Here is a 27,522-nt window from a genome sequence, read left to right as displayed (position 1 = left end):
CTATGTCTTATCATCTTCGTGAATATGGCAAAGCTAAAGAATATCTTGAGAAAGCACTTGCCATCCAAATTGAAATTGGTGACAGAACAGGAGAAGCATCATGCTACGGAAGCTTAGGGACTGTGTTTCAAACTCTTGATGAATATAACAAAGCTAGAGAATATCACGAGAAAGCACTTTCGATTAGAATTGGAATTGGTGACAGAAAAGGAGAAGCATCATGCTTCGAAAACTTAGGAACTGTGTTTCGATCTATCGGGGAATATGGCAAAGCTAAAGAATATCTTGAGAAAGCACTTGCGATTAGAATTGAAATAAGTGACAGAGCAGGAGAAGCATCTTGCTACCTAAGCTTAGGAACTGTGTTTCTATCTTTCAGTGAATATGACAAAGCTAACGAATGTTTTGAGAAAGCACTTGCGATTAAAATTAAAATTGGTGACAGAGCAGGAGAAGCATCATGTTACGGAAACTTAGGAAATGTGTTTCAATCTCTTGGTGAATATAACAAAGCTAAAGAATATTACGAGAAAGCACTTGGCATTATAATTGAAACTGGTGAAAGAAAACAAGAAGCATCATGCTACAGAAACTTAGGAACTGTGTTTCAATATCTTGGTGAATACGACAAAGCCAAAGAATATCATGAGAAAGCACTTGCAATCGGAATTGAGATTGGTGACAAAGCAGGAAAAGCATCATGCTACGGAAACTTAGGAACTGTGTTTCGATCTCTTGGTGAATATGACAAAGCTAAAGAATATCACGAGAAAGCACTTGCGATCAGAATTGAAATTGGTGACAAACGAGGAGAAGCAGCAGATTACGGACACTTAGGAATTGTGTTTCAATGTCTTGGTGAAAACCTCATGGCTGAAGGTTATTTTGAGAAGGCACTTTCAATAAGTAGAAATATTGGAAACTGTCTCGATGAGGTTAATGTTCTTTGTAGGCTAGCAATGGTGAAGTTCTGCCAAGGGAAGATCGAGGAATCGCTTAACCATCTGCTACTGAGTATTGACAGAAGTGAAAAGTTGCGCGATCTTTTAAAAGCCAACGATCAATTTAAAATATCCATTTCAGACGATCAGAATTCTCCCTACAGAATTCTTAGTGCTTTTTTTTGTCTTACTGGAAACCCTAACAATGCTCTTTATGTCGAAGAGCTACCACGAGCGAGAGCCCTAGCTGACTTAATGGAGTCTCAGTACTCTATTAAAAGTGACTTAGCTAATCCACAATCGTGGATTGGCCGCATTGAGAATATTATGAAGAAAGAAAGCAGCTGCGTTTGTCTGTACATTTCTTATCTTGGTCAACGTGTTTATTTGTGGATTCTAAAAACAAGTGGAGTCAATCATTTTCGAAGAATTAAAGTAATTGAAGAAATTGATGGTGCCGGATTAGTTGGCGATTTGAACGACTTGTTTGATAATAGCTTCCGCAGCTTTGGTATTTTACCAGAGGAGATTTGCGAAGATCGATCTTTAAATTTCATTGAGCCAAAACTAAAATCGTTTCAAGAAGAGAGCCTAGCAGCTTTGCGACTTGTAGAGGAAGACGATGAAGAAATTCAAAATTCCGAATCAAGCCTTTCATTGTGTTACAGAATGCTCATCGCTCCTGTGGCTGACTTACTTGATGAGCCTGAAATCATCATTGTTCCTGATCGGTACTTGAACCAAGTTCCATTTGCGGCGTTAAATGATGAAGGCGGGAAGTATTTATCAGAGACTTTCAGGATTCGCATCGTTCCTTCATTGTCAACTCTCAAGCTCATTCAGGACAGTCCAGCAGACTATCACAGTCAGACTGGTGCGCTGATAGTGGGCGATCCTGTGGTTGGCCGGGTGCGTTACATGGGACGTGTTGAGAACTTTAAACCATTGCCTTGTGCAAGAAAGGAAGCAGAGATGATTGGAGAATTGCTGAGCGTACAGCCTTTGTTAGGAGAGTGTGCAACCAAGCAGGCGGTACTTGAAAGGTTACATTCAGTGAGTCTGATACATTTTGCTGCACATGGAAATGCTGAAAGAGGAGAAATTGCTCTTTCCCCTCTACGCCTTACTAATAGTATTCCACAAGAAGAAGACTACTTAATGACAATGTCTGACATTTCGCAATTTCGACTGCGAGTTAAGCTAGTGGTACTTAGCTGTTGTCACAGTGGATGTGGACAGATCCGAGTCGAGGGAGTGGTTGGAATCGCTCGAGCATTCTTAGGATCCGGTGCACGTTCAGTACTGGTGGCACTGTGGGCCATAGAAGACAGAGCTACGGAGCAGCTGATGCGGCGCTTCTATGAGCATCTTGCTCGTGGAGACAGTGCCAGTGAATCTCTTCACGAGGCCATGAAGTGGATGAGAGGTAACGGCTTTGCCAAGGTTTCCGAGTGGGCACCGTTTATGCTGATTGGAGATAACGTGACATTTAAGTTTGGGAAATAAAACATTGTGTCATTAGTAACTCATAGAAAGGACAGATAAACGTTTCACGGGTCACATGATAGGACTTTTATCCAGGGGCGTTGACTCCGTTTTTGGGCTTTTGCGCCTGGCTTCTCGTTAGTACCAAACAGGAAAACAAAACGAGAGCGGAAACTTTAAATAACAAAAGCTTATCGATAAATGTCAAAATTTTCCCCCAAAACTAAAAAGTAAATATACCTTGTAGACATTGTAGTGCATAGTTTGATTGTAAAATTTATGCTTTAGCATTCGTTTGAGAAAAAAAGTTAGACAATTTTGGCGAGAAAAAGCCTTAAAGTTTACTCTACTTTAGTCATAGTTTTAATTGTATAATGTTTCACAAGTGCACGTATGACAATATTTTTATAGAACTTTGCAATCATTTATAAATACATTGATTCTGGTTTAAGGAATAGTTACAGAGAAATTGCCGTATTTCAGTGATTTCTATGTTGAACCTTTTATAGTATTTAAAACTAGATAACCCTTTTAAATAGCTATCAGCAGCTTATTAGCTGAAAAAAATAAGTCTTCGACTTCTAAGTACTGTTTATCCGATATTGTGAAGACGCATGCTGAAAATAATGGAAGTTTCCTTATTAGGTCCTTACTTTTGTATTCGAAAATCTATTAGAATGATGATGTAATTAAGGTCATTGTCCCGAAAAGAACTGAACATATAGTTTTAACAAATTGCAAACTTTGACTACCGCGCGCGCGGCCGATTGATGACCTTAAGGGGACGTAAATTTTGAAATAAAAAACTCGGGTCATCATATTCGTTTAGGAGCACAAGGACCTTGTATATACCGCATAATTCCTTTTTTGTTCTCTTCGGAACATTGGCAAAGAACACATTTCCAGTAATATATTTTTTTTGAAACTTAGGAATTGATGATCTGTTCTCGTTTTACAGAAAGAAATTGACCACTACACCTAAAATATGAGAAAAAATTGAAAGGTCGCCATACTTGTTTACGAAAAAACACGATTTATTTTTCTCGCGGACTAAGCTGTTTATGTGCGCGCGCTAATTGCGCGTAAAATTCTGCGCAGTAAGGATGCGCAATGCAATACAGGGCAATGACCTTAATTAGCTTTCGGCTTAATATGTTACTTGTCGACCTCACCGTTCTCCGTTCAGTTAAATAGGAATCTTAAATTTGCTGAATCATCTCGTTTTACTACACTCAAGTTAATGCAATAGAGTTAATTATAAGTTGTTTAGTTGTAAATCCATCGCATTTTGCCGCTAAGTTTAATAGTTTTGCTCACTCGATGCGTTACTAGTTTGAATACTTTTGCTTACAGAAGTGTTCTAGTGTATTAACCTTAAGTAACTTAATTTGTTGTACGTGCGTTCTAGACCTTTTCTAGCGGCATAAACCGCTCGTGAGTATTTTAAGAATTTTGAAGTTATTCTCTAGTTATATTGTTTTAGTAGTTTTTTTAATTAAGAGAAATTTAAGAAGTAGTTTTCGCCACCAGAAGTACGTGCTCTTGTAACAATAAGATGCTGAGTCAAGTTGTAATTTTCATTCTGGTTTCGTTGCCTACAAGAATTGTTCTTTTGTATCTTTAGGATAGCGCACTTATTATGTTCCATTGTTAATAGACGCACGTAGCAAATCGCATATAAGCAACCACACTTGTAAATTGTTTTCGATTACATCCATGATTACATCGTTGAATACAACCTTGAAGCAATACACTACTGTTGGAACCAAGCTGAGTTGTTGCTGTTGCTGTCCGTTCAGTTCGTGGTTAGATCCTGGTACCCAAGAGTGTTATTCCTCGTCCTTGCAAGCGAGTGCCCCGTTTGAGTCTAAGACCCACACGTACAAGTATCGTCGCAGTTGTCTCGTTTTCACAAGTTCAGTGTTCGCCTGTTCCCCGTATACCCATTAAGTAACACTTACCGTTACAGAATTCAACCCTTCTCCCAACAAACAACGTTGTGAGTTCTTTCTAGCTGTTGTTCGGTTTATGTATTGATTTTCTTAGCTGTGTTCCTAAATAAACTGAATTGAATAAAGGCGAGCTCGGGCTAGCTTTGGTTGGATAATAAGAAAAGAACTGATATTATTGCGTGTTTCAAAGATCTGCTACTTTTATAGGCTTCGTTAGAATTGGACATGTTACAGGCACAAATAGGTGGAAAGCGTGTCGGTTTACAACAGGCCCGACTTCATCATCCCGTTCTGACCACAATTCGGGTCATGAACTGGACCAGGCGTTCGGTTAGTTTACTGAAGAGCAGTGTAAATAATGGATAAAGCTCGATTTTCCCAAGCCCCAAACCATTTTTAAGCGATGACGTAGTCAACGCCTTATGTCGGACCCCTTTGACCGGTTTTGTTCCGATCGAAAGACGGAATAGAACTGGGAACTAAGAACAGGAAGAACAAAGATAAAGTTTAGCGCAACAGGAAATCTCCGCGAAGAACACTTAACAACTATTCACCGAAGTGGAGGCGGCTAGTGGTGGATATTTACCGAGCCGCGAAGCGGCAGGGTAAATATCCACCACTAGCCACTGACACTTAATTTTTTCCACTGAAGAAGGGGCAGTAACCCGAAACGTATGGAACATATTTTTTCTATCTGGCGCCGTGTTAACTATTTTAAATCATCATTTCAAATCACTGTTCATGCGCCACGTAGTCGCTCGAAATTTCTTAATAGAGTTTTTAAAATGGGCCTGTGTGGTCCGGTCAGCCGAGAGACAGCACTTGCCCTTGCATGTGCGGCCGGTCGCGACATGTATCGTATATCGTAGATTAGATGTCACGCTACAAGGTAACGAAGCTAGAATAAAATGTATAGCTGGTAGAAAGTGTCCGTAAAGCGAGGCTATCTTGGTACGAGAGCGTCTTACTTGGGTAACAAATAAATTTCCGTTGTCCGTTATCAACGGATGTTCCTATTAAGTAGGTTAATGTTAGAGAAATGTATGGACGAACAAATCTGTCCGCATTAAGTGGGTGCCGTAAAGCGGGGTTCCACTGAACTTTTATTTACGTTAATTTTTGACAAATTTCCTGAAAATATTTCAGACCGTTTGTAAAACGTCATCGCTTCTGCATGCATTGTGTGCCATTTATTAACCGGGCGGGGACTGGGCCGGCCCGGTTCATAAATCGCCCGGAATTTTGTTGTCGTGTCGGTAAATCATTCCAGACCCGCTCGGCCGCTTCCTTGGCCAGGGTTCAAATCACGCACTTTTGATATTTATTCGGCAGGAGCTATTAAACCCGGCTATTAAATCACTCTTCTATTTTAAATTTTATCTAAAACCCTGATTTCCGTTAAGCGTGAAATATATATTTTTTTGTTATTCAAGCGTTTGGATTGCGAAACCGCTTATTGTTTTGACAGCTCCAAACTGCTACGTCAGTCACGCAATGTTTTTGTAGCAAGCTTTACGCATAACTGCTTTTTAAAAAAACGGCTGGTAGCCAGAGCATTTTTGAGCCGGAATACTTTGAAGATGCTTATAGGAAGAATTATGTCCATTTTCATCCGTGCACAGTTGAGCTAGCAAAGTCGCGTATCAGAGACGATTGAATGTTTGCACAGCAAAATAATCTTATTTTGGTTCTTAATGTAAAAGCTTTACTTACACACTTCCCAAGACTTCAGGAAACAAAATGGTAATGTATAGTATTTCTACGAACTATCATGGTATTTGTGAAGGGATCCGTAAAGCCAGCAAGTAAAACAAATGGTCTGCAAAATGAAAATGAAATCTTGTCGCGGGTAATTTAATACATGTAATTAAATTCTCCCACGGCATGCAAAATTTCACGGTTTTAAAATTTTCTAAATCTTTTTGCCTTTTAAAATGTTACTTGACCCCATCTTGAATAAAAATTCATCAAAAACGTTTTTCATGTTTCTTTATTTTTTCACGTTTGTATTAGTTGCCTTTTTTAGGCTTTTGAAACGAACACGGCATCTATTTATAGAATTGAGGCACCGTGTGATGTTTTTGATACACATATTTGCTTTATTTGCCGTAGTAGTTCACTCGGCCGCTTTCTTGGCCAGGATTCAGATCCCGCACTTTTGATATTTACTCAGCAGGAGAAATTAAAATTTTATCTTATACCCCGATTTCTGTTAAACGTGAAAGATATATTTTTGTGTTTTTATTCAAGCGTTCGACTCAAGCGAGTACTGGAGTCCGAAACCGGTGATTGTTTCGACAGGTCGAAGTCACGCAATGTTTTTGCAGCAACCTCCTGCATTTAAAAACGGCTCCAGACTCTACTTTGAAGATGTTTTTCATTTAGCAAGAATTGTGTCCATTTTGTCCATTTCCATCCGTGTACAGTTGGGCCGACAAAGTCGTGTGTCACAGACGAATTGAATGTTTACACAACAAAAGAACCTTATTTTGTTCTTGATGTAAAAACTTTACTTGCACACTTTTCAAGAACTCGGAAAACAAAATAGAAGTGCAAAGTAATAATATAATAATTTTTTCAAACTAGAATGGAATTTAAATCGGTAAAGCCATCATGTGAAATAATAGACGGCAAAAATGAAAACTTGCCCTTTGGCGCGTATAATTTTAAAATTAAATTTTATCACGGCATGCCATTCTCACGGCTTTTAAGGACTCAAAAATTTTAATGCAATTCAAATGTTTCTTCGCCTCATCTTGAATCTTGTTTTCTCATTTAGTTGGGATTTTTAACAGCATCTGTTATCTAATACGTGTGATCTAATGCATGCCCTTTTTTAGTCTTTTTATTTTCTTTTGTAATTTTGTTTAGACGTATTTCTGTTATTCTTGATATTTGACTCGTTTTATTCGTTTTTTTATTACTTATGTGACTCGTTTTATTCCAGCAGGAGCCAATACTGTAATTTTCTGGTTACTCCGCTCTTTTAAGCGAGAAATATAAAATATATATTTTTTGTTTTTCATTCAAAGGTTTTGAGTTTCAGTCGGAACCGAACGGCGATGGAGTAATGAATCACGCAATCAAGAACTCGCGTTTGCGTGACTGCTTCCCAAAATTGACGTAAAGAGCTTGCATGTTTGAAAGCTAAAAAGCTTTCTTATCTTGTTCTTATTCCCATTTTTTTTGGTGTGATACATTTTTAAAAATGTTTAAAAACGCTTCTTAGTTTTTAACGAAATATTTCTAATTGTTTGTTTGTTTTGTTCGGAGATCATTTGTACTGCCATTTAACTGGTTTGAGTTCATTTATTCAAGATTGTACACAAAACGTTTTCAATACCTACTGAAAACCTGAAAAAAATTTTCAGGCTCTGAGCGGGAGTCGAACCCACGACCTTTGCGTTGCCAGTGCAATGCTCTACCACTGAGCTATCAAAGCCACATGAGAGCGGTCGTATATGGGTAAAACCTTCTACAGACTTGCGTGTTACTCAATATAAATTAAATGGTATTTTAAAAGTTTTTGCTGTACTTGCCTAATCAAGTAGTTAAACATTAACCGCCCGGTTTTAAGCATTAAGCTTTAAGCGTCTTGTTCACTAAGCGAACGTCCGGAAGGCAAATTATGCTTTACTGAAAACATCACATATGCTTATGATCATGTGTATGCATTGAACAAATTTGTCAATTTATCCCCACCCTCTACTCCCCATCATCGTCCTCAACGCAAATAAAACAAAAGCTTCATGATACAATTATAAATTTGCCTAAAAACACAATAACAATAAAAAAAACCCGATAACGGAAAATAAGACTTTCATGTCGGAATTGTTCCCACAAAATAAATACTATCATATACCAGAGTAACGCCTGGTTACCATGACTAAAATACCCAAATAATCAGTTGTTTTCACAGTTTACCTAGGCGGGGTGCACAATAGTTTCCTAACACACTGATTTATCAATTCAATCTATTTAGAAACCAACAGCTGCAAAAATAAATTCCAATCAGAATAATTAATTCAAATAAGAATGTTCTTTTTTGCCAAAAAAATATAACATTTACTTTGATTTGACTTATGCTTTACTGACATTGCAAATGCCCGTCATCTTGCCAATTATCCCCCACCCTCTACTCCCCCTCCTCCTCCACGCAATTAAAAAAGACCTTACGAAATAATTATGAATTTGTCTAAAAGAACGTTTGATCGTTTGATATAATTTTTATGTTCCAGGCGTCTTAAATATTGTAAATTTCTACTTTTACAAGAGATACGGAAAGACTACTTATACCGGAATTATTCCTACCTAAGAAATCGGTTGTTATCACGATTTGCGCCCAAACCGGGTGCACGGTAATTTTCAAACACACTGATTTATCAATTCCATCTATTTAGCAACCAACAGCTGCAAGATAAATTCAAATTGAAATGTTCTTTTTTTCACCAAAACATTTTAACACTAACTTGAATATAAATCTTTCTCGTTTTAACAAGGAAGTTAAATACTGGCCTAGATTCTTTTCATTTCTCGCGCGTGAACTCAAATTCCTAACTCATAAATATAAATCACTGCTCGTTAACTAAAGAATTAATATAATATTATAGATCGAGGCACGCCTAAAAGCGGAGCTCCCCATTTATTTAATTTTCACTGGAGTTTACAATGTTTTCATTCTAGTGAATAAGCGGCCAAAGTACTAATGTTTATGGCGGTTTATAGGTGCAAGACAAATTTAAATAGCTCACGGTTAAACTGAATGTCAGCAGTACGACAAAAATAATAATCTTAAAGCGGGGCAAACTCATTACTCATGGCACGAAAAATTACTTTAGAGTACAGTAAATTATCTGCTTTCTAGCAATAGAAAATAGTTTCGCGATCCTGTTATAGTTTCGCAGCAGTTTAGTAGACTCCACAATATCTATTACATTTGATTAGCTCAATCGGTAAGGTGCCAGTCTGCAGATCGGGAGGTCGTGAGTTCAAATCCCAGAGGGTCCATTTTTTTTTTCTTTTTTTTACCCAGTAGCAATAAAATGGTTTGTTTATTATATCAACCCGATTTAGCTTTCGAATGCTCCTTCATGTACGATGCTGGCTTTACAGATAGACACGAAAGTCATCGATCGATTATGGCTCTCAATGTCCACTTCTTTGGCGGTCAATTACTTTCTACACGTAATTTTCAGCCACATTTTGTTTCATTGCTTCTTGTTTTCTTTTCAAACCTCTTTAAATTTTAAAGGCCGCCTTTATACGGCCGTCTTTATACGGCATTCTTGCTTCCAGTCTTTCTACCATCAAACTATGGCCGCCATGTTGCGCGACTCCGTATGTACGCCGTACGCGCCCGCGAACCATGCCGCTATCCATGTTGACCATGAAAACTCATTTCGATAGTTTTCCTTCTTTCATGGTTATGGTGCTACGCTTAGGAGCTCCGCTATAACTAGTTTGGATTGCTTGTTTGATTTCTATCCCACAATTTGTTCGTTAATGTCAAAACTCGAGATAAACCAGTAAACGGAAGGCGTTAATTAACGCAGAAATACTGAAATCGATTCAAAGGAAGGATCTAGAAGGCTATTTTTTCAGGCTGCGTTTTAAAAGGTGTTTTTTCGTATAACCCCTGCGATGATGTTGGAAAAAGTGGTAACAATTATTAGTGAAGAAAACTTAAAGTGAGATGTCTAAAAATTAAATCACCTTGATGGCCTATATCATGATTTATCCCACAAGAGATCTCTTATGATTTGTTTAGCGTATTACAAATGTTTAGATAAGGCTTCCCGGTATTGTTCATAATATCCGGCCGAGATATATGATTATCGTACTCTTATTACCATTCAAGTGCGCAATGATTGAATAATCCTGAGATATCTCTTGAAAAAGAGCCACCACATTTCGGACAGTTTGTAAGACTTTTGTCAGCTATTGTTTAAAGAAGGAGTATTTCACAGCTTCCAAAAAAAGTTTCTTTTCTCAAATCCAAGCTCCTTCAAGTTTTATTTTTATTATTCCTTGGCACTTGAAAACCTTTATTACTAATGAATTTCAAACTAGTACCTTCGACTGCCTTGTCGATATTTCTATTAGCAGTATTCTTTGGTCTGGTAAGGTAAGTGGCTTCAAATAATCCTATGTTTTTGGAATTTAGACTGCTCGCTGCTAAATCCCGATTGTAAAATTTAAAACTCTTTTGTTCTCAAATTTCAGAACATCCGATGATCCGATGATTCGTTTCCAAAGCCGGCACCGGAGAAGGGACAAAATGTTTGCGCGTTTGCAAGGGTGAAACCGCAATTGGTGTTACGAAGAAATGCAACTTCTGCGAGGACCGTTATAATTGATTCAATTAGAAAAAGCTTCCCTGGCCTTACGTACGGATTAAGTCTCGGTTGGAGAAGATTTTTTCGTTTTTCGATGGGGATTAATTGTATGTCATTAGCAGTGTGGTTAGGCGAGGAAATGAAATGTTGTGCGGCTGGTGGCTAGTGGGTTTAGATTTACTGTTAAAGTTATGTATGGTACGGCGGTGTTCATTAAATCGGTCTTTTAAACGTCGTTCAGTTTCTTCTTCTTATTGTAAATTACAGCGGTTACATTGAGTCATGTAAATGAGATTTTTAGTGTCACAGGTCAGGTTAGATTGGATGTGGCGCGTTTCACCAGTAGAAAAGAAGGCATAGGTAGTTAGTCCGTCAGTTATATAAGGACAAGCGGCGCTGTTCTTTCCACAACGAAAAAACAGGATGGAAGTTGTGGATGCGGATAAGTCAAATTAGAAGGGAGTTTGGCCTTTACCAATAAAACGCGAAGGTTGGGGAAGCGCCTGAAAGCAACCACAGGCAACTGCTGAAAAACGGTTTTGCAGTGGTTAGAAGAGAGAGTAGTAAATGAAAATTTTAAATTAAAATTTTACCCCTCCAATCTAAGAAACAGAGATCAACTTTCTAAATGTCTGCAAAACGGCTACACAACTGTTAAGACTATTGAAACAACGGCTTCCACTCTATTTAAAAAATAAAAAAAACCCTTTTCTTTGATTTTTAAAATCCCCCCCCCCCTCCCACTCTAACCACCGCTCCCTCCCCTTAGGAATAAATAACGAACAGTCCCTTAAGTCCTATCTAATGCGCTTCTCTATAAACATATTATCGGCGCCAATAACGCATCGTTTAATTATTTTGCCCCTTTTTATTCCGCATCCCGCCATCAGTTTCAGATTTATCCCGCATCCCGCCTTCATCCAGCTCCCAATGGTGTATTTTCAAACATATCCGCCGTTGAACTTTCGCGTATCCCGCATCCCGCCTTCATCCAGCTCCCAATGGTGTATTTTCATCCTATATCCGCCGTTGAACTTTCGCGTATCCCGCATCCCGCCTTGATTTTGATGCGATCCCGCGTGATCCCGCCAGTCTTGTGTCACATACATGAGTTACATGTAATATGATAAGAAGTATCCTTTCTCGGAATGTGTCGAGACCCCTCCGAGTGTTTCGTAATTTCACTTTAATCTCCAAAGCAAGCTTCGCCGTGGTAAGTACAACTAACCTTGACTTGTATTGTTTGCCCTCTATCTTAACCATTTTGGAATATATTAAGTACGATTGTGATAGTCCTGGCATTCACAAAACAAGGCAATATACAATCGCAAACGATCAATTGATTGATTGAACAAAAAAATGTAATCGATCAAATCATGACCAATCTCATGCATTATGAAGTGAGTAACTTCAAAAGCTTTCATGATATCAAATTAAAAGGAAGAATTTCAACAGACCGAGCAAAATCAGTTCTTCTTTCGGTGCCTTATTTGTCTTCCGATCAAGTCGCGTCGATCTTTCTTTGACAGGAAGCTGAGTTGCAAATTCGATTTATAAGTCGACAACAAAATCTAAATAACTTCTAAGTTCGCCGAAATGTATTGGACTGATCTGTTTTTATTTAACGAAGAATGGAGATAGAAAAGCATGTAAAACATTTTAGTAGAAAGTATTTCTTTGGATTCGATTGGTTGTTTTGTCTAGTATTTGAATTTGGTTGTATTTAATGGTTGTATTTCAAGCTTTTTCAATTTCAATTTTGTCTTTGTCTGGCGTTTGTCTTGCAGGGAAAGTCCCTCAGTATTACATCAGTTTATCATTTTTATTTTAACCTTTACCAGAAGATAAGAAAACGGAACACGGTAAGTTTATATCTTACTTCAAACCGTAAGATGTTCGTGTCTGATAGCTGTGCATGTATAGCCAAGCATATACTTAGAACTTTCATAACGCGACGGATTTGCACGAGTCGCGTGACTGCTTTTCGTTGTTCTTGTTTCAACGCAAACAGTGAGTCACGCGAGACCAGGTCACGGAAATGGACGCTTACTTGGTTGTGCCTAAATAGGACCGCTCAGAGGGACAGCCGAGGAGTACTGGAGATGACTTTCCGACTCGGCTGGCTCTCGGTTGTGCCTAAATAGGACCGCTCAGAGGGACAGCCGAGGAGTACTGGAGATGACTTTCCGACTCGGCTGGCTCTCGGAAATTTCTCGGTAAATCCAATATGGCGTCTCATTCTTGACTTGTTTTGTGGCTACAAACTCGCAAGATAATACGAAGAAAAGTATGTTTTTTTTTTAAATATGCTAGGTTGGAAATCGGATTTCACGTGCACTTAGAGGCTCGTTTGAAAATCATTCGTTCTACTATATAGGAATGAGATCAGTTCGCGTGTAGGATAGAGCTAACTCAGTGTCCCTCTGACCGGTACTATGTAAAAAGGTAGTACCGCTCAGAGGGTCGCACTTCATATATAAGTATATTACCTCCGTAAAGTCTTGCTTGAATTTTTTTTAAACCATCACAGGCCTTGCTGTTTAGGTGTCTGCTAGATCAGAGATTATTAGAACATTTTTGGATATAAAATTTATTTATTGTGTTGTTGTCCCTCTGACCGGTACTATGTAAGAAGGTAGTACCGCTCAGAGGGTCACATTTCATATGTAAGTCTATAACTTCCTTAAGGTCTTGCGTAGAATTTTTTTAAACAATTACAGGCTTTGCTGTTTAGGTGTCTCCTAGATCAGAGATTATCAGAACATTTTTGGATATAAAATTTATTTGTGTTGTTGTCCCTCTGACCGGTACTATGTAAGAAGGTAATACCGCTCAGAGGGTTACACTTCACAAGTATATAAACTCTTTAAAGTTTGATTGGAATTTTAAAACAGAGGCGAAAGGTAACTCGGAAATGGCCTATTGGCTGTTAAATGACACAAATATGCTTTGAAATATAAAGAGAAATATAGAGATTAAACTTTGGTCATTTGTCTTATTCCATGGTATAATTTTTATAATTTCCCAGTTCCCTGACAAGTATATTACCTTAAAAAATCTCTATACTCCTCCACCACAAAGTAATGAAAATTGCTGAGGGGGGGGGGGGGGGGGGGAGGAGGGCTGTTATCAAAAACCAATCAATTAATTAAATATACAAAGTTAAATTGGAATGTCAAGGTGGAGGAGGGGCTGTAGGTGCATAAAATATTTGAAGGTAAGGAGAGAGAGAGAGGGAAGAGCATGCTGATGTCTTCAAAAGTGGTGAAATAAAGTTTCAGTGGACTTGCCCAGGCATCCTTTCCATAACTGCAGATAACAATTTTCCTGTTTTACGTTTTACTAGGTGTTAATTGTGCAGATGGATTAATCTACCAATTGATTTATACAAAGATACCATATAAAACACATTTATAAATAAATAGAAAAAAGGCAAATTATGTGCAAGTAAATATAACTGGCCATGGAGGAGCTGGAGTTACTTGGGTCAATTTTTTCTCAGTATAATTATGCGGCTACCATATCAGAACCCTTACCCCATTATAGTCTATTTTGTGGCCAATTATAGACCCATCTTAGTCATTTTTGGGACTTACAGTCTTTCTGACCAGTGTATTTTGTCGCCAATAATAGACCCCATCTAAGTCACTTTGGGGCAAATGATTTTTCTTCCCACCCCCCCCCCCCCCATGGCGAAGCTACTTGTGGGAATTATATATATTTACCAGACCAGTCCCCAAGAAGAACTGAATCGGGTGATCAGTTAATATGAAAAGGACACAATCAGCAAATTTGTTGCAGGGCCAGTGGACACTAAAAAGATTTGGGGCAAAAGGTCAGTGTCGTTGTTTTTTTATTCATTTTATTTATGTCAGAAATTCCAACAGGGGAGCAACTCCAAACTTTGCTCAGGTATTACTGGTAATAACCATTCACAATTGCCGACACATTTAAATAATCTACAAACACAATCTTTCCATTTATAATTACTGATGGTATCTTTTTTAATTAAGAATAACATCCCTGCCCTGGGAATACAGATCAAGAGACAACTTATGCAAAATTGCCTCTAAGAAACTTATACATGACAGTTGACAGTGGAAACATTTCATAAGAGCAATCTTCTGTGTAATAGCAATCCTGAGGAGACTTAACTATATGTCATATACTAATATATATGAGGTGTGACACTCTGAACAGTTTTATGTTCTTACATAGTACAAGTTAGGGGGGCAAGTCAACAATTTAAAACAGACACGCTTATGATTTTCTGATCTTAAGTAGCAAAAACCTAAACAGAAAAGCCAATGTGACTGTAGACTTAATGGAGGTCATAGACTTGTATATGAGGTGTGACCTTCTGAGCGGTACTACCTTCTTACAGGGTGTCTGGAAAACCCGAATAGCGAATAGCGAATAGTACGAATAGTCGCGAATAGTGACGAATAGTCGCGAATAGTGACGAATAGAAGAAGAAATATCGTTTATTATTAAAAAACTTTTACACTTGGCAGTCCTTAGACTGAATTACGTGTAAATGAATAAAAACTATATATATTACAAGATTTTAAAAATATTAAAAGCTATTTACATTAAAATATATTAAAAACTATTAAAAACGATCTATACAATGTAATTTAAACTATTGTCTATAATAAAAGAATTTTTGAAACGGTCCGTTTTACAAACAGGCGTGTCCGTTTTACAAACAGGCGTACAAACAGGCGTTTTACAAACAGGCGTGTACAAACGGTCCGTTTTACAAACAGAATAGTGACGAATAGTCGTTGAATTATCGCGAATAGTGACGAATAGTCGTAAAGTAGTTGCCGTGAATAAGCCTGCAGGGTTTCTACAAAATTTACCGCCACATGCACAGAGCAATCTAGAAGTTCAAGCAAATAATACATCATATGCTTGTCCGCTCACTCTAACAGAGAGTGCAAGTCAAGATGTAACTATATGAATACTTTTATTGATCAATTAAGCCTATATCTCAATACCGACCGACCATAAACTGTATTTACTCACACTTCATTCTCATGAATCGCGATCCAAGGCACGTTCTATCAGCAAAACAATAAAAATACAAATGAGAGAAAAGTGTTCTGTAATTTAATTATTAGTTTATCGATGTGAAAAGACAATAGAAATTGTGTTATAAAAAAACAACAACGCCAAAGCCAGTCTCTTTCGCAACCGTTGTTTAGACTCGTCACGCAACGCTTGCTTGCATTAACTTTATTCCCTTTTCTTTTCTGGACTCTGCCTGGGGCTGTCGATCACCGGCAAGAAAACAAAAAACACAATAATAAGCGAACGAATACGCTTTTTCAACGGTATAAAAGATAAGAAATTCTGTTTATCATTTATAACTTCTCTCCTACCAAGCATCCGTTTTACTGTTTTATCGGGAAAATGTCACGTTGTTGCGAGGTACAGGGAACTACGTCTCTAATTCGTCACTATTCGCGACTATTCGACGACTATTCGTCACTATTCAGGACTATTCGTCACTATTCGCGACTATTCGTCACTATTCGCGACTATTTGTACTATTCGTACTATTCGCTATTCGCGACTATTCGCTATTCGCTATTCGGGTTTTCCAGACACCCCCTTCTTACATAGTACCAGTCAGAGGAACAACCACACAATAAATAAGTTTTATATCCAAAAATGTTCTAATAATATCTGATCTAGCGGACACCTAAACAGCAAGGCCTGTGATGGTTTAAAAAAAATCCAAGCAAGACTTTACGGAGGTAATATATTTATATATGAAGTGCGACCCTCTGAGCGGTACTACCTTCTTACACAGTACCGGTGAGAGGGACACTGAGTTAGCTCTATCCTACACGCGAACTGATCTCATTCCTATAGATTCCTATATGGTAGAACGAATGATTTTCAAACGAGCCTCTAAGTGCACGTGAAATCCGATTTCCAACCTAGCATATTAAAAAAAAACATACTTTTCTTCGTATTATCTTCCTTCCTCCTTAATGCGAGTTTGTAGCCACAAAACAAGTCAAGAATGAGACGCCATATTGGATTTACCGAGAAATTTCCGAGAGCCAGCCGAGTCGGAAAGTCATCTCCAGTACTCCTCGGCTGTCCCTCTGAGCGGTCCTATTTAGGCACAACCCGCTTACTTGGAGTAACTTTTGTCGAATAATAATTGGAACAGTTCCTCTTGTCGATGCATATTGATTTTGGTTTCATTCTGTTGATCTAGCAACAGTGGTGAGCACAAATTAATTAATATCAGGCTCGTGGTTATTTTCATTTCATACGCTGTTGAAGAACAGAGCAATATTAAAATAACAGTCACACTTCAGACACATGTTTGACTAAACTACAAATGCGCTTTGGCTTTGAGTGCGGCTGCCCTCTTACTCGTACCCCGTGCGGGCTGTGGCGGGATCTCCCTCACTATTTATGGGTTAGAGACTGTTGTGAGTGTTTTGTTGACAAATACACGCACGCGCTGGCCGCACAATGAACGAGAAATGTTCAATACTGCACGAGGCGTAGCCGAGTGCAGTATTGAACATTTCGAGTTCATTGTGAGGCCAGCAAGTGCGTGTATTTGTCAACAAAACACGAACGGACAGACTCTAACCCTTTTAATATACAATCTGAGTACACTGCAAGCGATCATCGACTTAACGAACTTCAAACAATAAGCTTTATGTTTAAAAGTATTAAAGAAGTCTAGTAGTACATAATTACATGGGATTACATCAATAATATAAAATTCACACATAACCCGTACAGAAATAAAGCTTAAAATGGTTCGTAAAGTCGTTCATCAGCTGTGGTCGTTCATAAAAACAGCAGTGAAACAGTCAGCGAGAAGCTTGTTCAAAGCGAGTCGATGGCTTTCACAATCAAGCAACTACAAGCAAGTCAATCGCACACAAAAATCTATTTATTGAGCTGCAGTTTACCTTTGAACATAAAAGCGCTTCAAGTTGTTATCCTCTTCGATTTTGTTTGGTATTGGATCGTTGATAATTTGAAGAAGCTGAAGACATTTTCACGATTTTTGTGCATTATTGTCAATACTGCACTGTCGGAGTTTGCTGACGACAGGTAAAGCAAAATCACGTGATCTATTTTAACCAATTGCGCGCGTGGATTTTGGACAGTGAACGAAGATTGTATATTATTATATGTCTACAATAGTACGCGCGCTCTGATTGGCTGCTGAGCGGGCATTATTTTCTTGTAATGACCGGGCATTATGAAACTTTTTCTCGGCTCGACGGTTTTTTGAGTTGTGAGTAAAAGCTACCAGCGAGGGGGCAAAAAACAACAAAAAATGCCGACAAAATATAACTATCTTTTCAATAACTGAAAGAAAAATAAAAGCATACCGATACTTCTTTAGTATGAGCGACGAAGAGAGCCACAGAGAGCGAGTTTTACCTCCAGTGTTTTTCCCTTGATTATACTCTTTTTTTGAATAGTGCTTAAAGGCCATATAATAAATAACTTATTAACCTTCTCCGTTCGGCCATTACAGGGGAATCTCAGACCTCGACCTTCATGTATTGACCTCGCTGTCGCTCGGTCAATACATCACGGCCTCGGTCTGAGATTTCCCTGTAATGACCTCACTCTCGGTTAATAAGTAGTATTTAATGCTTAGCTTGGATAATGCTTTGTATGCTTTTGCAATGTAATACAGTAAAAACCCGCGAGTAAGAACCTAACATTTAACAACCTGTTAGGCCAAAATTTGCAATTTAGATACCAATTTTATAAGAATCTATTTAGCCTAAAATTTGGAAACAGGTTCTTAATTTTTAAAATTGACCTGCAATGTCTACTTTTGGACAAGGCATTATTGTACGTACATGTATATATAAATGTTATGTTCTGAATGATTAGTGCTTCATTTTTACATTAACACTATGTGGTGTGCAGAAAAAGGCTGAATACCATTAAAATCTCTATAACATCATTGAAACTTTTTCTAATTAGCCTAAATTTGTGTTAATAACCCTTTATGTAAGAACCAGTTTAGGCTTATTTGAAAAACAATGGGTTCTTACTCGCGGGTTTATACTGTATCTCAATGATTGTTATCAAATGGAACGGCCACACCGCTGGGCAAAAGATCCCAAATTGAAAAATGTTTTGTTTTTTGTCCTAGCGAACAGAGCTCAAAAAAGCAACAACACATATTACTACCAGCAAATTTTAATTAGTTAAGAAGGAGCAAGATACATAAAGGTTCTAACAACATCATAAACATCGTCATCATATTCTTTTAAGTGTCAAAATCTGAACTGGCGAAATAGCTGTATATCAGTCCTGCCAGGTTTGATTGATTCAGTATGTTTTAACAAAATACGCTTTTTAAGGACACAATATGAAGCAATTGCAGATTTATAAAAGTTATTAGTATCGGATATTAGTATTTTATAGGCACTGAGTTAATACCTCACTGCTAACTTGATTTGTTGATCGCCTTTATTTTGATTCTTGTCTTTGATTTTTTGCGTTGTTGCGGTACAGTGGAACCTCGATTTAACCGAACCTCTGTATAGCGAAGTCCTCGGTATAACGAACGATATTCTTCAGCCCGGCCAAAGTTACAGTAAAATGTATGGAACAGAACCTCGATATAACGAAGTCCCCGTTATAACGAACACAATCCGGAAGCCCAAACGTAAAAAGTAATTTCAGTTAAAACGCGGCAAAAGATGAATTTATAAGGGGTCTCTTTTAATGACGGGCGTTCTTGTAACTTACTTTCGCGTTTTTTAGAATCGTTTCGGTTCCACCTAAGGTGTTGCATTTCCAATTTAACACAATACAGTAGCTACTTATTATGTTGCCTTTTTATTTTCAAAATAAGCCGAGAATATAAAGAAACTAGTTAATAATCATAAAAAACTAATGTGCTTGGCATGCTTTCACTCTCACGAGTGAGTAAAGTTGTAAAGTTCTCATTTTATCCTTTTTTCAGGACAACTCGGATTAATATTAATCTGCAGATTATGTTAATAATAGATTATAATAGGGTTATTATAATCCTGTAATAGATTATTATAATCCAGTAATAGATTATTATAATCCAGTAATATATCATTTTATTAAATTTTCAGCCACGGATATTGCATTTCTAGCATTCTGATTGGTTCACTCAATCCCGGTTGTCAGCTCGTATACCTTAGTTTGACCTTATTTGGAAAATGATTGCGTTACTGTTGCCAAACTAAAATTTTTCTGCGGGAAGCGACAGTTCCATCAAAATGGTTTTGAACAGCAAATTTGGCGAGCTTTATGAACAAGAAATAATTAGCGGTGCCTACAAAAACCAAAGAAATGCCATAGTAAATTAAACTACGCAAAACAAAAGGATAGATGCGAAAGTGTAATTAATAATACTTTTAAACTGAACGCACAGCAAGAGCGAGTGAATAAAGTATAAAAGCAGCAAATAATTTACGAAAGAACGGCAAACTGACACAGTTTCATTCAGTGTACGTCATAAAACTAGGCTCAGCACTTCAGTAAAGTTTGTTACCTTTCAATCTTGGTTTTGGCCTTTCATACTTTAGTAAACCTGTTCCACTTTGAGCTCAATTTCGCTTCAAATAATATAGCAGTCTTGATGACAGCCGTGGAGCCGTAAAGAAGTACAAATTAAACACTTGCCTCGTTCGACTTGCACAAGACTTGTAGTTTCCAGAAAAGGTTTTGCTTCGGATCTTCTCGTAAATCTTAACTGTTGTCACAATTTCCATGATATTTAGACGACTTTAGAGGGGATTGTTTGAGGAAAATCTTCTGAAGAAAACTCTCTTGCTCGCTTTCCTCGTATGTTTCATTCAACTCAAGAAGTGAACACCGCGCCAGAAATTTTCGCGCCTCCTCATACTATCACTTCGTTTACATCAAAATGAAATGTCCATTCGATTTTCAAGTTCAGTGAACTTGAGAAGAATTTAATAAAACAATTATTCCATTCGCCCTTGTTGGATACGAGTCGTTATAGCCAACTCGGCGCTTCGCGCCTCGTTGGCTATTTACCACCTCGTATCCAACGCGGACTCATGGAATAATTGTTAAATAATCCAGTAATAGATTAAGGCACGGCAAAAAATTGGAAGGATTAGATTATTATTAATAATATAATCCGGATTAATATTAATGAAGATTAATCCTAGGTAGGAATAATATTAATGCCACATAGGATTAATAGGAATCCTATGTAGGATTGACATTGTTTAGATTACTATTAAGATTATATTAATCCGATTTATTAATCTTACATAATATTAATATTAATCCTATTTGATTAAGGCACGGCTCAAACCTTAGTAATAGATTATAATAATGTATTACTGGATTATAAACATCTATTACTGGATTATAATAATCCATAAACATGGTTTATAATAATAATTAGGATTAATATTAATCGGATTAATATTAATGCGAGTTGTCTTGTTTTTTACTTGATGTTTTTTGATGAAAAGTCTATACACGTGCCAGAAAGAAGTGCATTTTCCTTCCTTGACTTGAAAACATCAGCACTAAAATTCCTGGGTACTCAAAATTTCGCTGTTTGCTGTGAACACTGCGCATGTGCACTAGCTACATGGTCACTTGTCAGTTTCACATCTTTGCACACTTGTTTTTGTCAACAAGATGTTTGCAGCTAGAATAATCTAATGTAAAGTTACAGAAAGGACAGTGAAACCTTTATAAAGGGAACACTTACAGAACCCTCGAAGGTGTCTCGTCAGAATAGAGGAGTTTGCTTTATATATGCGGCCAGTTGATTTGCAGAAATTACTGACTTACTGACGCCGCTGTCTAGATCTGCTTCATGTGATCCGCTTAATACAGGTTTCACTGTAACGAAAACAAAGATCTTACTAGTATTTTTCTTCTTAAATAATTCTTGTTAGTGCTATATCCTCAGTCTCTGTTCTTTCACTAATAAATTCTACAAATCACATTTTTATAATGCGCTGTCCTGTATGAATTCCGTTTAGTCTAGATACACGAAAATAAACAACGAGCAGATTTGAAATACTAACGTCCCATAAATAAAACAAAGGCACCTTGTTGTTTTAAAGGAGAAGTTCACTACAGAATGGCCATTTATTTTCTTAACGCCAATAAAGTTTACACAAAGATATGTTATTGACCAAATTTTAGCCTCCAAAGGTCGCTATAACCCTACGAAATCTTTCCCAAAAATCGACAACTGAACGTCGCCATCTTGGAGATGGTAATGTATGCGTGACGTCAAAGAGCTCAGCCTAAAGTTTGGCGGGAAAATTTTAATAGTCGAAACTCCTTGTTTTTTGTATTTCTTGGAGCTCTGTTTGAGCAAAATGGAGATGCACAAACAAACAAACAAAAGCCACTACGAAGAAACAAGGAGTTTCGAGTATTTAAATTTTCCCGCAAAACTTCATGCTGAGCTCTTTGATGTCACGCATATATTACAAGCTCCAAGATGGCGGCGTTCAGTTATCGAGTTTTGAGAAAGATTTCGTAGGGTTATAGCGCACGTTGGAGGCTAAAATTTTGGTGAATAACATATCTTTGTAGGCCCTTTATATTGGCGTAAAGAAAATAAAGGGCCATTCTCGAGTGAACTTTCCTTTAAAAACTTTCCTTTTAAAACTTGATTTTTCCTTTTTTTACAAGGCCCATAGAAGAGGACGTCATGAATGACATAGAAGATGTTACACAAGCCATCTGTATCGTCCTACTTGTTGCTGATTTCCTTCTCAACACTGGTCGTGCTCTAAAAGCAATCGAGATATGCAAAGAATGTTCGATTTTCCTAAGTAATGAAGCACTGAAAAAAGAGGAACAAATTGTCAATTTATTTACCACTGCTATCTCTCTGAGAATGTTCAAGGCATACTCTATTATTCCTGATTACACAAATGCAATAAGATACGGCAAAGAACTTCTTGTCATTTACCGCGAGTGTGGTAAAACAGCCGAAGAAGGGATTATTACCATGGAACTAGCCATTATACATGAACGGCGGTGTGAATATGCAGAGGCAAGAGAACTTTGTGAGAGAGCGATCAATATTATGAAAGAAACTGGCGACAAACAAGGAGAAGCAGTCGCTTATGAAAAAGTCGGAATCATGTCTTATTATCTTGGCCAATATGTAAAAGCTAAAGAAAATCTTAGGAGAGCACTTGCGATCAGTATTGAAATTGGAGACAGGCGAGAAGAAGGGTCATGCTACGGAAACTTTGGAACTGTGTTCCGATCTATTGGTGAATATGGCAAAGCTAGAGAATATCTTAAGAAATCACTTGCGATCAGAATTGGAGTTGGTGACAAGGAAGGAGAAGCAACAGATTACGGAAACTTAGGAACTGTGTTTCAATCTGTTGGCGAATATGAAAAAGCCAGAGAATATCATGAGAAAGCACTTGCGATCAGAATTGAAATTGGCGACAAACAAGGAGAAGCAGCCGATTACGGAAACTTAGGAGTTTTGTTTGGATCTCTCGGTGAATATGACAAAGCTAGAGAATATCTCGAGAAAGCACTTGCGAATAGAATTGAAATTGGCGACAGAGCAGGAGAAGCATTAGATTACGGAAGATTAGGAACTGTCTTTCAATCTCATGGTGAATATGATAAAGCTAAAGAATATTATGAGAAAGCACTTGCGATCAGACTTGAAATTGGTGACAGATCAGGAAAAGCAGCAGATTACGGAAACTTAGGAGTTTTGTTTGGATCTCTCGGTGATTATAACAAAGCTAGAGAATGTCTCAAGAAAGCACTTGCAATCAATATTAAAATTGGAGACAGAGAAGGAGAAGCAGTAGATTACGGAAACTTAGGAGCCCTATTTCATTATCAAGGTGAACATGACATTGCTGAAGGTTATCTTGAGAAGGCACTTTCAATTAGTAAAGATATTGGAGACTGTGCCAAAGAGTTTGAATGGCTTTCTTACCTAGCAATGGTGAAGTTCTCCCAAAGGAAGATCAAGGAATCGCATAACCATCTGCTTCTGAGTATCAACAAAAGTGAGAATTTGCGCGGTTTTCTGAAAGACAACGATCAATTTAAAATATCTTTTTCAGACGTCCAGAATTCATCCTTCAGGTTTCTTTGTGCATGTTTTTGTTTTTCTGGAAACCCTAACAATGCTCTTTATGTCGAAGAGCTAGCACGAGCGAGAGCCCTAGCAGACTTGATGGCGACTCAGTACTCTGTTAAAAGTGAAATCTCAGCTAACCCACAATCGTGGATTGGCATTGAGAATATTATGAAGAGAGAAAGCAACTGCATTTGTCTGTACATTTTTTATCATGATCAACATGTGTTTTTGTGGATTCTCAAAACAAGTGGAGTCATATGTTATCGGAGAATAACAGTAAATGAAAACATTTTTGGTGCCGGATTAGTTGGCAGTTTGACTGAATTTTTTGATAAAAACTTCCGCAGCTTTGGTATTTTACCCGAGGAGAGTTGCGAAGATCGATCTGTAAATGTCATTGAGCCAAAACTTAAGTCATTCCAAGAAGAGAGCCTAGCAGCTTTGCGACTTGTCGAGGAAGACGATGGAGAACGTCAAAATCCCGAATCAAGCAATTCTTTGTGTTACAGAATGCTCATTGCTCCTGTGGCTGACTTACTTGAGGAGCCCGAAATCATCATTGTTCCTGATCGGTCATTGAACAAAGTTCCATTTGCAGCGTTAAGTGATGAAGGCGGGAAGTATTTATCAGAGACTTTCAGAATCCGCATCGTTCCTTCATTGTCGACCCTCAAGCTCATTCAGGACAGTCCAGCAGACTATCACAGTCAGACTGGTGCACTTATAGTGGGTGATCCGGTGGTTGGCCGGGTCCGTTACATGGGACGTGTTCAGAATTTTAAACCACTGCCTTGTGCAAGAAAGGAAGCAGAGATGATTGGAGAAATGCTGAGCGTACAGCCTTTGTTAGGACAATGCGCAACCAAGCAGGCGGTACTTGAAAGGTTACATTCAGTGAGTCTGATACATTTTGCTGCACATGGAAATGCTGAAAGAGGAGAAATTGCCCTTTCCCCTCTACGCCTCACTAATAGGATTCCACAAGAAGACGACTACTTATTGACAATGTCTGACATTTCGCAGGTTCAATTACGAGCTAAACTGGTGGTACTTAGCTGTTGTCACAGTGCGTGTGGTCAGATTAGAGCCGAGGGAGTGGTTGGAATCGCTCGAGCATTCTTAGGATCCGGTGCACGTTCAGTACTGGTGGCTCTGTGGGCCATAGAAGACAGAGCGACAAAGGAGCTGATGCGTCGCTTCTATGAGCACCTTGTTCGTGGGGAAAGCGCCAGCGAATCGCTTCACGAGGCCATGAAGTGGATGAGAGGTAACGGCTTTACCAAGGTTTCCGAGTGGGCACCGTTTATGCTGATTGGAGATAACGTGACATTTAAATTTGGAAAATAAAATATTTTGCATTTGTAACTCATAGAAAGGACAGATAAACGTATACGCGGTTCACATGATAGGACTTTTATCCAGGGGTGTTGACTCCGTTTTTGGGCTTTTTCACCTGGCTTCTCGTTAGTACCAAACAGGAAAACAAAACGAGAGCGGAAACTTTAAATAGCAAAAGCTTAACGATAAATGTCAAAATTTTCCGCCAAAACTAAAATGTAAATATACCTTGTAGACATTGTAGTGCATAGTTTGATTTTCAGATTTATGCTTTAGCATTCGTTTGAGAAAAAAAGTTAGAAGATTTAGTGAGAAAAAGCCTTTTACGATACTTTACTCTTAGTTTTTTTTGTAGAATGTTACACATGTTTGACACTAATATTTTTACAGAAATGTGCAATCAATTATAGTTGATGCAGATCTATTGATTCTGTTTTAAGGAATAGTTACAGAGAATTTGCCGTATGTCAGTGATTTCTATGTTGAACCTTTTATAAGGTATTTAAAAACCCTTTTTAAAAGCCAACAGCAGTTTACTGGCTGAAAACAATAAGTCTACTAGCTAAGTACTGTTTATCCGATAGACCTATTAGAAAGACGCAGACTGAAAATAATGATAGGATTCTTATTAGTTCCTCTTTTTTGCATTCGTAAATCTATTAGAATGATGATGTAATTAAGGTCATTGCCCCGAAATAGAACTGAACATATAGTTTCAACCAAACTTTGACTACCGATTGATTACCTTAAGGGGACTTAAATTTTAAAAAATAAAGGCGGGTCCCCATATTCGTTTAGGAGCACAAGGACCTTGTATATACCATATAATTCCTTTTTAATTCTGTTGCGCACACTGGCAAAGAACACATTTCCAATAATATTTTTTTTACAAACATAAGAATTGATGATCTGTTTTCGTTTTACAGAAAGAAATTGATCGCTACACCCAAAATATGAGAAAAAATTGAAAGGTCACCACACTCGTTTACGAGAAAATACGATTTATTTTTCTCGCGGACTAAGCTGTTTATGTGCGCGCGCTAATTGCGCGTAAAATTCTGCGCAGTAAGTATGCGCAATGCAATACAGCGCAATAACCTTAATTAGCTTTCGGCTTAATATGTTACTTAATATGTTACTTGTCGACCTCACGTTCTCCGTTCAGTTAAATAGGAATCTTAAATTTGCTGAATCATCTCGTTTTACTACACTCAAGTTAATGCAATAGTGTTAATTACAAGTTGTTAAGTTGTAAATCCATCGCATTTCGCCGCTAAGTTTAATAGTTTTGCTGACTCGATGCGTTTCTAGTTTGAATACCTTTGCTTACAGGAGTGTTCTAGTGTATTAGCCTTAAGTAACTTAATTTGTTGTACGTGCGTTCTAGACCTTTTCTAGCGCCAAACCACTCGTAAACATCTTAGGAATTTTAAAGTTATTCTCTAGTTGTATTGTTTTGGTATTTTTTTTTAATTTAGAGAAATTTTAGAAGTAGTTTTCGCCACCAGAAGTACGTGCCCTCGTAACAATAAGATGCTGAGTCAAGTTCAGTTTAATTTTTATTCTGGTTTCGCTGTCTTAAAAGCATTTTTACTCTACATTGTAAAATTCATTTATTATTCATGAGGGTGCAAACCAATCCCAGCACAGTGTTCAGATCACATGTACACAACTATAAACCCCAATACAAATCAAACAATAGAATTAACTTTTGATACAAACTCAGCTAATTAGTATTCATTAATTCTTGATACAGATCTCTACTGATTCGCATAACAATACTTTGCATTCAATTTATTGTTTTCATTTCACAAGCAGAATAAAATATTCGCGTCCGATCTGTATGGCCGTTTACAATGGCTCGCCTGTCGGCTCGCCATTGTAAGCGCCCATACAGATCTCCCGCTCATATTTTATCTACTACTTAAAAAACTCATTAATAATTCATAAAGAAAATACAAAAGAAATTAATGTTTAATGAGTGTCTTTATATCTGATAAAGACACGACTAAACTTTACGTCCAATTTTCTAGGCCAAAATATCCCCAAATCTAAATATTAGTGCAAGAATGAGTTGATCTACATCAGAAGATTTTTAAGCTGTTCAATAAATTCGCAGTTCGTGTTTTATCAAGTCTAAAACACTCGGCTGCGCCTCGTGTTTTAAACTTGATAAAACACTGCTGCTCATTTATTAAACATTACATAATTGCCAGGGGCGGATCCAGGATTTTTCCAAGGGGGGTGGCTGTTTACCAATATTTTTGTTTACTATCTTGTTTAAGCCCCAGGTTTTTTATGGGGGTGGGGGGAGGGGGTATCAGGCTTTTTGACAGGATTTTGAAAGTGAG

The 27,522-nt window shown here is 37.7% G+C and overlaps 3 protein-coding genes across 6 annotated transcripts in view; all 3 read left to right on the top strand.

The window, feature by feature from the left end:
- The window catches only part of LOC144652747 (tetratricopeptide repeat protein 28-like), a 72,519-nt gene extending 47,137 nt beyond the window's left edge, over nucleotides 1-25,382 (top strand). For 2 of the 3 annotated variants that reach the window (XM_078512816.1, XM_078512814.1), the window contains one exon: nucleotides 22,399-25,382. In XM_078512816.1, coding sequence (XP_078368942.1) covers nucleotides 22,418-25,180 — 2,763 coding nt within the window. In that variant the 5' untranslated portion in view covers nucleotides 22,399-22,417 and the 3' untranslated portion in view covers nucleotides 25,181-25,382. Of the gene's footprint in view, nucleotides 1-11,514; nucleotides 11,927-12,500; nucleotides 12,576-22,398 lie in introns of those variants that run through there. The other variant, XM_078512806.1, reaches the window with a different exon arrangement.
- LOC144653042 (tetratricopeptide repeat protein 28-like) lies at nucleotides 1,182-26,763 on the top strand. Its single transcript, XM_078512958.1, has 2 exons — nucleotides 1,182-3,120; nucleotides 25,853-26,763. The coding sequence occupies exon 1, from the start codon at nucleotides 1,197-1,199 to the stop codon at nucleotides 2,445-2,447; it is 1,251 nt and encodes a 416-aa protein (XP_078369084.1). The 5' UTR covers nucleotides 1,182-1,196; the 3' UTR covers nucleotides 2,448-3,120; nucleotides 25,853-26,763.
- LOC144653084 (uncharacterized) overlaps nucleotides 10,227-27,522 on the top strand; it is a 46,235-nt gene continuing 28,939 nt past the window's right edge. Inside the window, exon 1 of one of the 2 annotated variants that reach the window (XM_078513012.1) lies at nucleotides 10,227-10,356. Coding sequence is in view for 1 of the 2 variants with exons in the window: in XM_078513019.1 (XP_078369145.1) it covers nucleotides 10,432-10,502 (71 nt within the window). In the remaining variant the exon portion in view is untranslated. Of the gene's footprint in view, nucleotides 10,503-27,522 lie in introns of both variants that reach the window. The other variant, XM_078513019.1, reaches the window with a different exon arrangement.

Source organism: Oculina patagonica, chromosome 1 (assembly GCF_052425735.1).
Source record: "Oculina patagonica isolate OP01 chromosome 1, crgOcupat, whole genome shotgun sequence".
Lineage (NCBI taxonomy): Eukaryota > Metazoa > Cnidaria > Anthozoa > Scleractinia > Oculinidae > Oculina > Oculina patagonica.
This window is presented reverse-complemented; position numbering and strand designations above follow the sequence as displayed.

Excerpts from the sequence above, each read along its gene's own strand:
- LOC144653042 (XM_078512958.1), top strand. The coding sequence starts at position 1,197 with ATGGAGTCTCAGTACTCTATTAAAAGTGACTTAGCTAATCCACAATCG.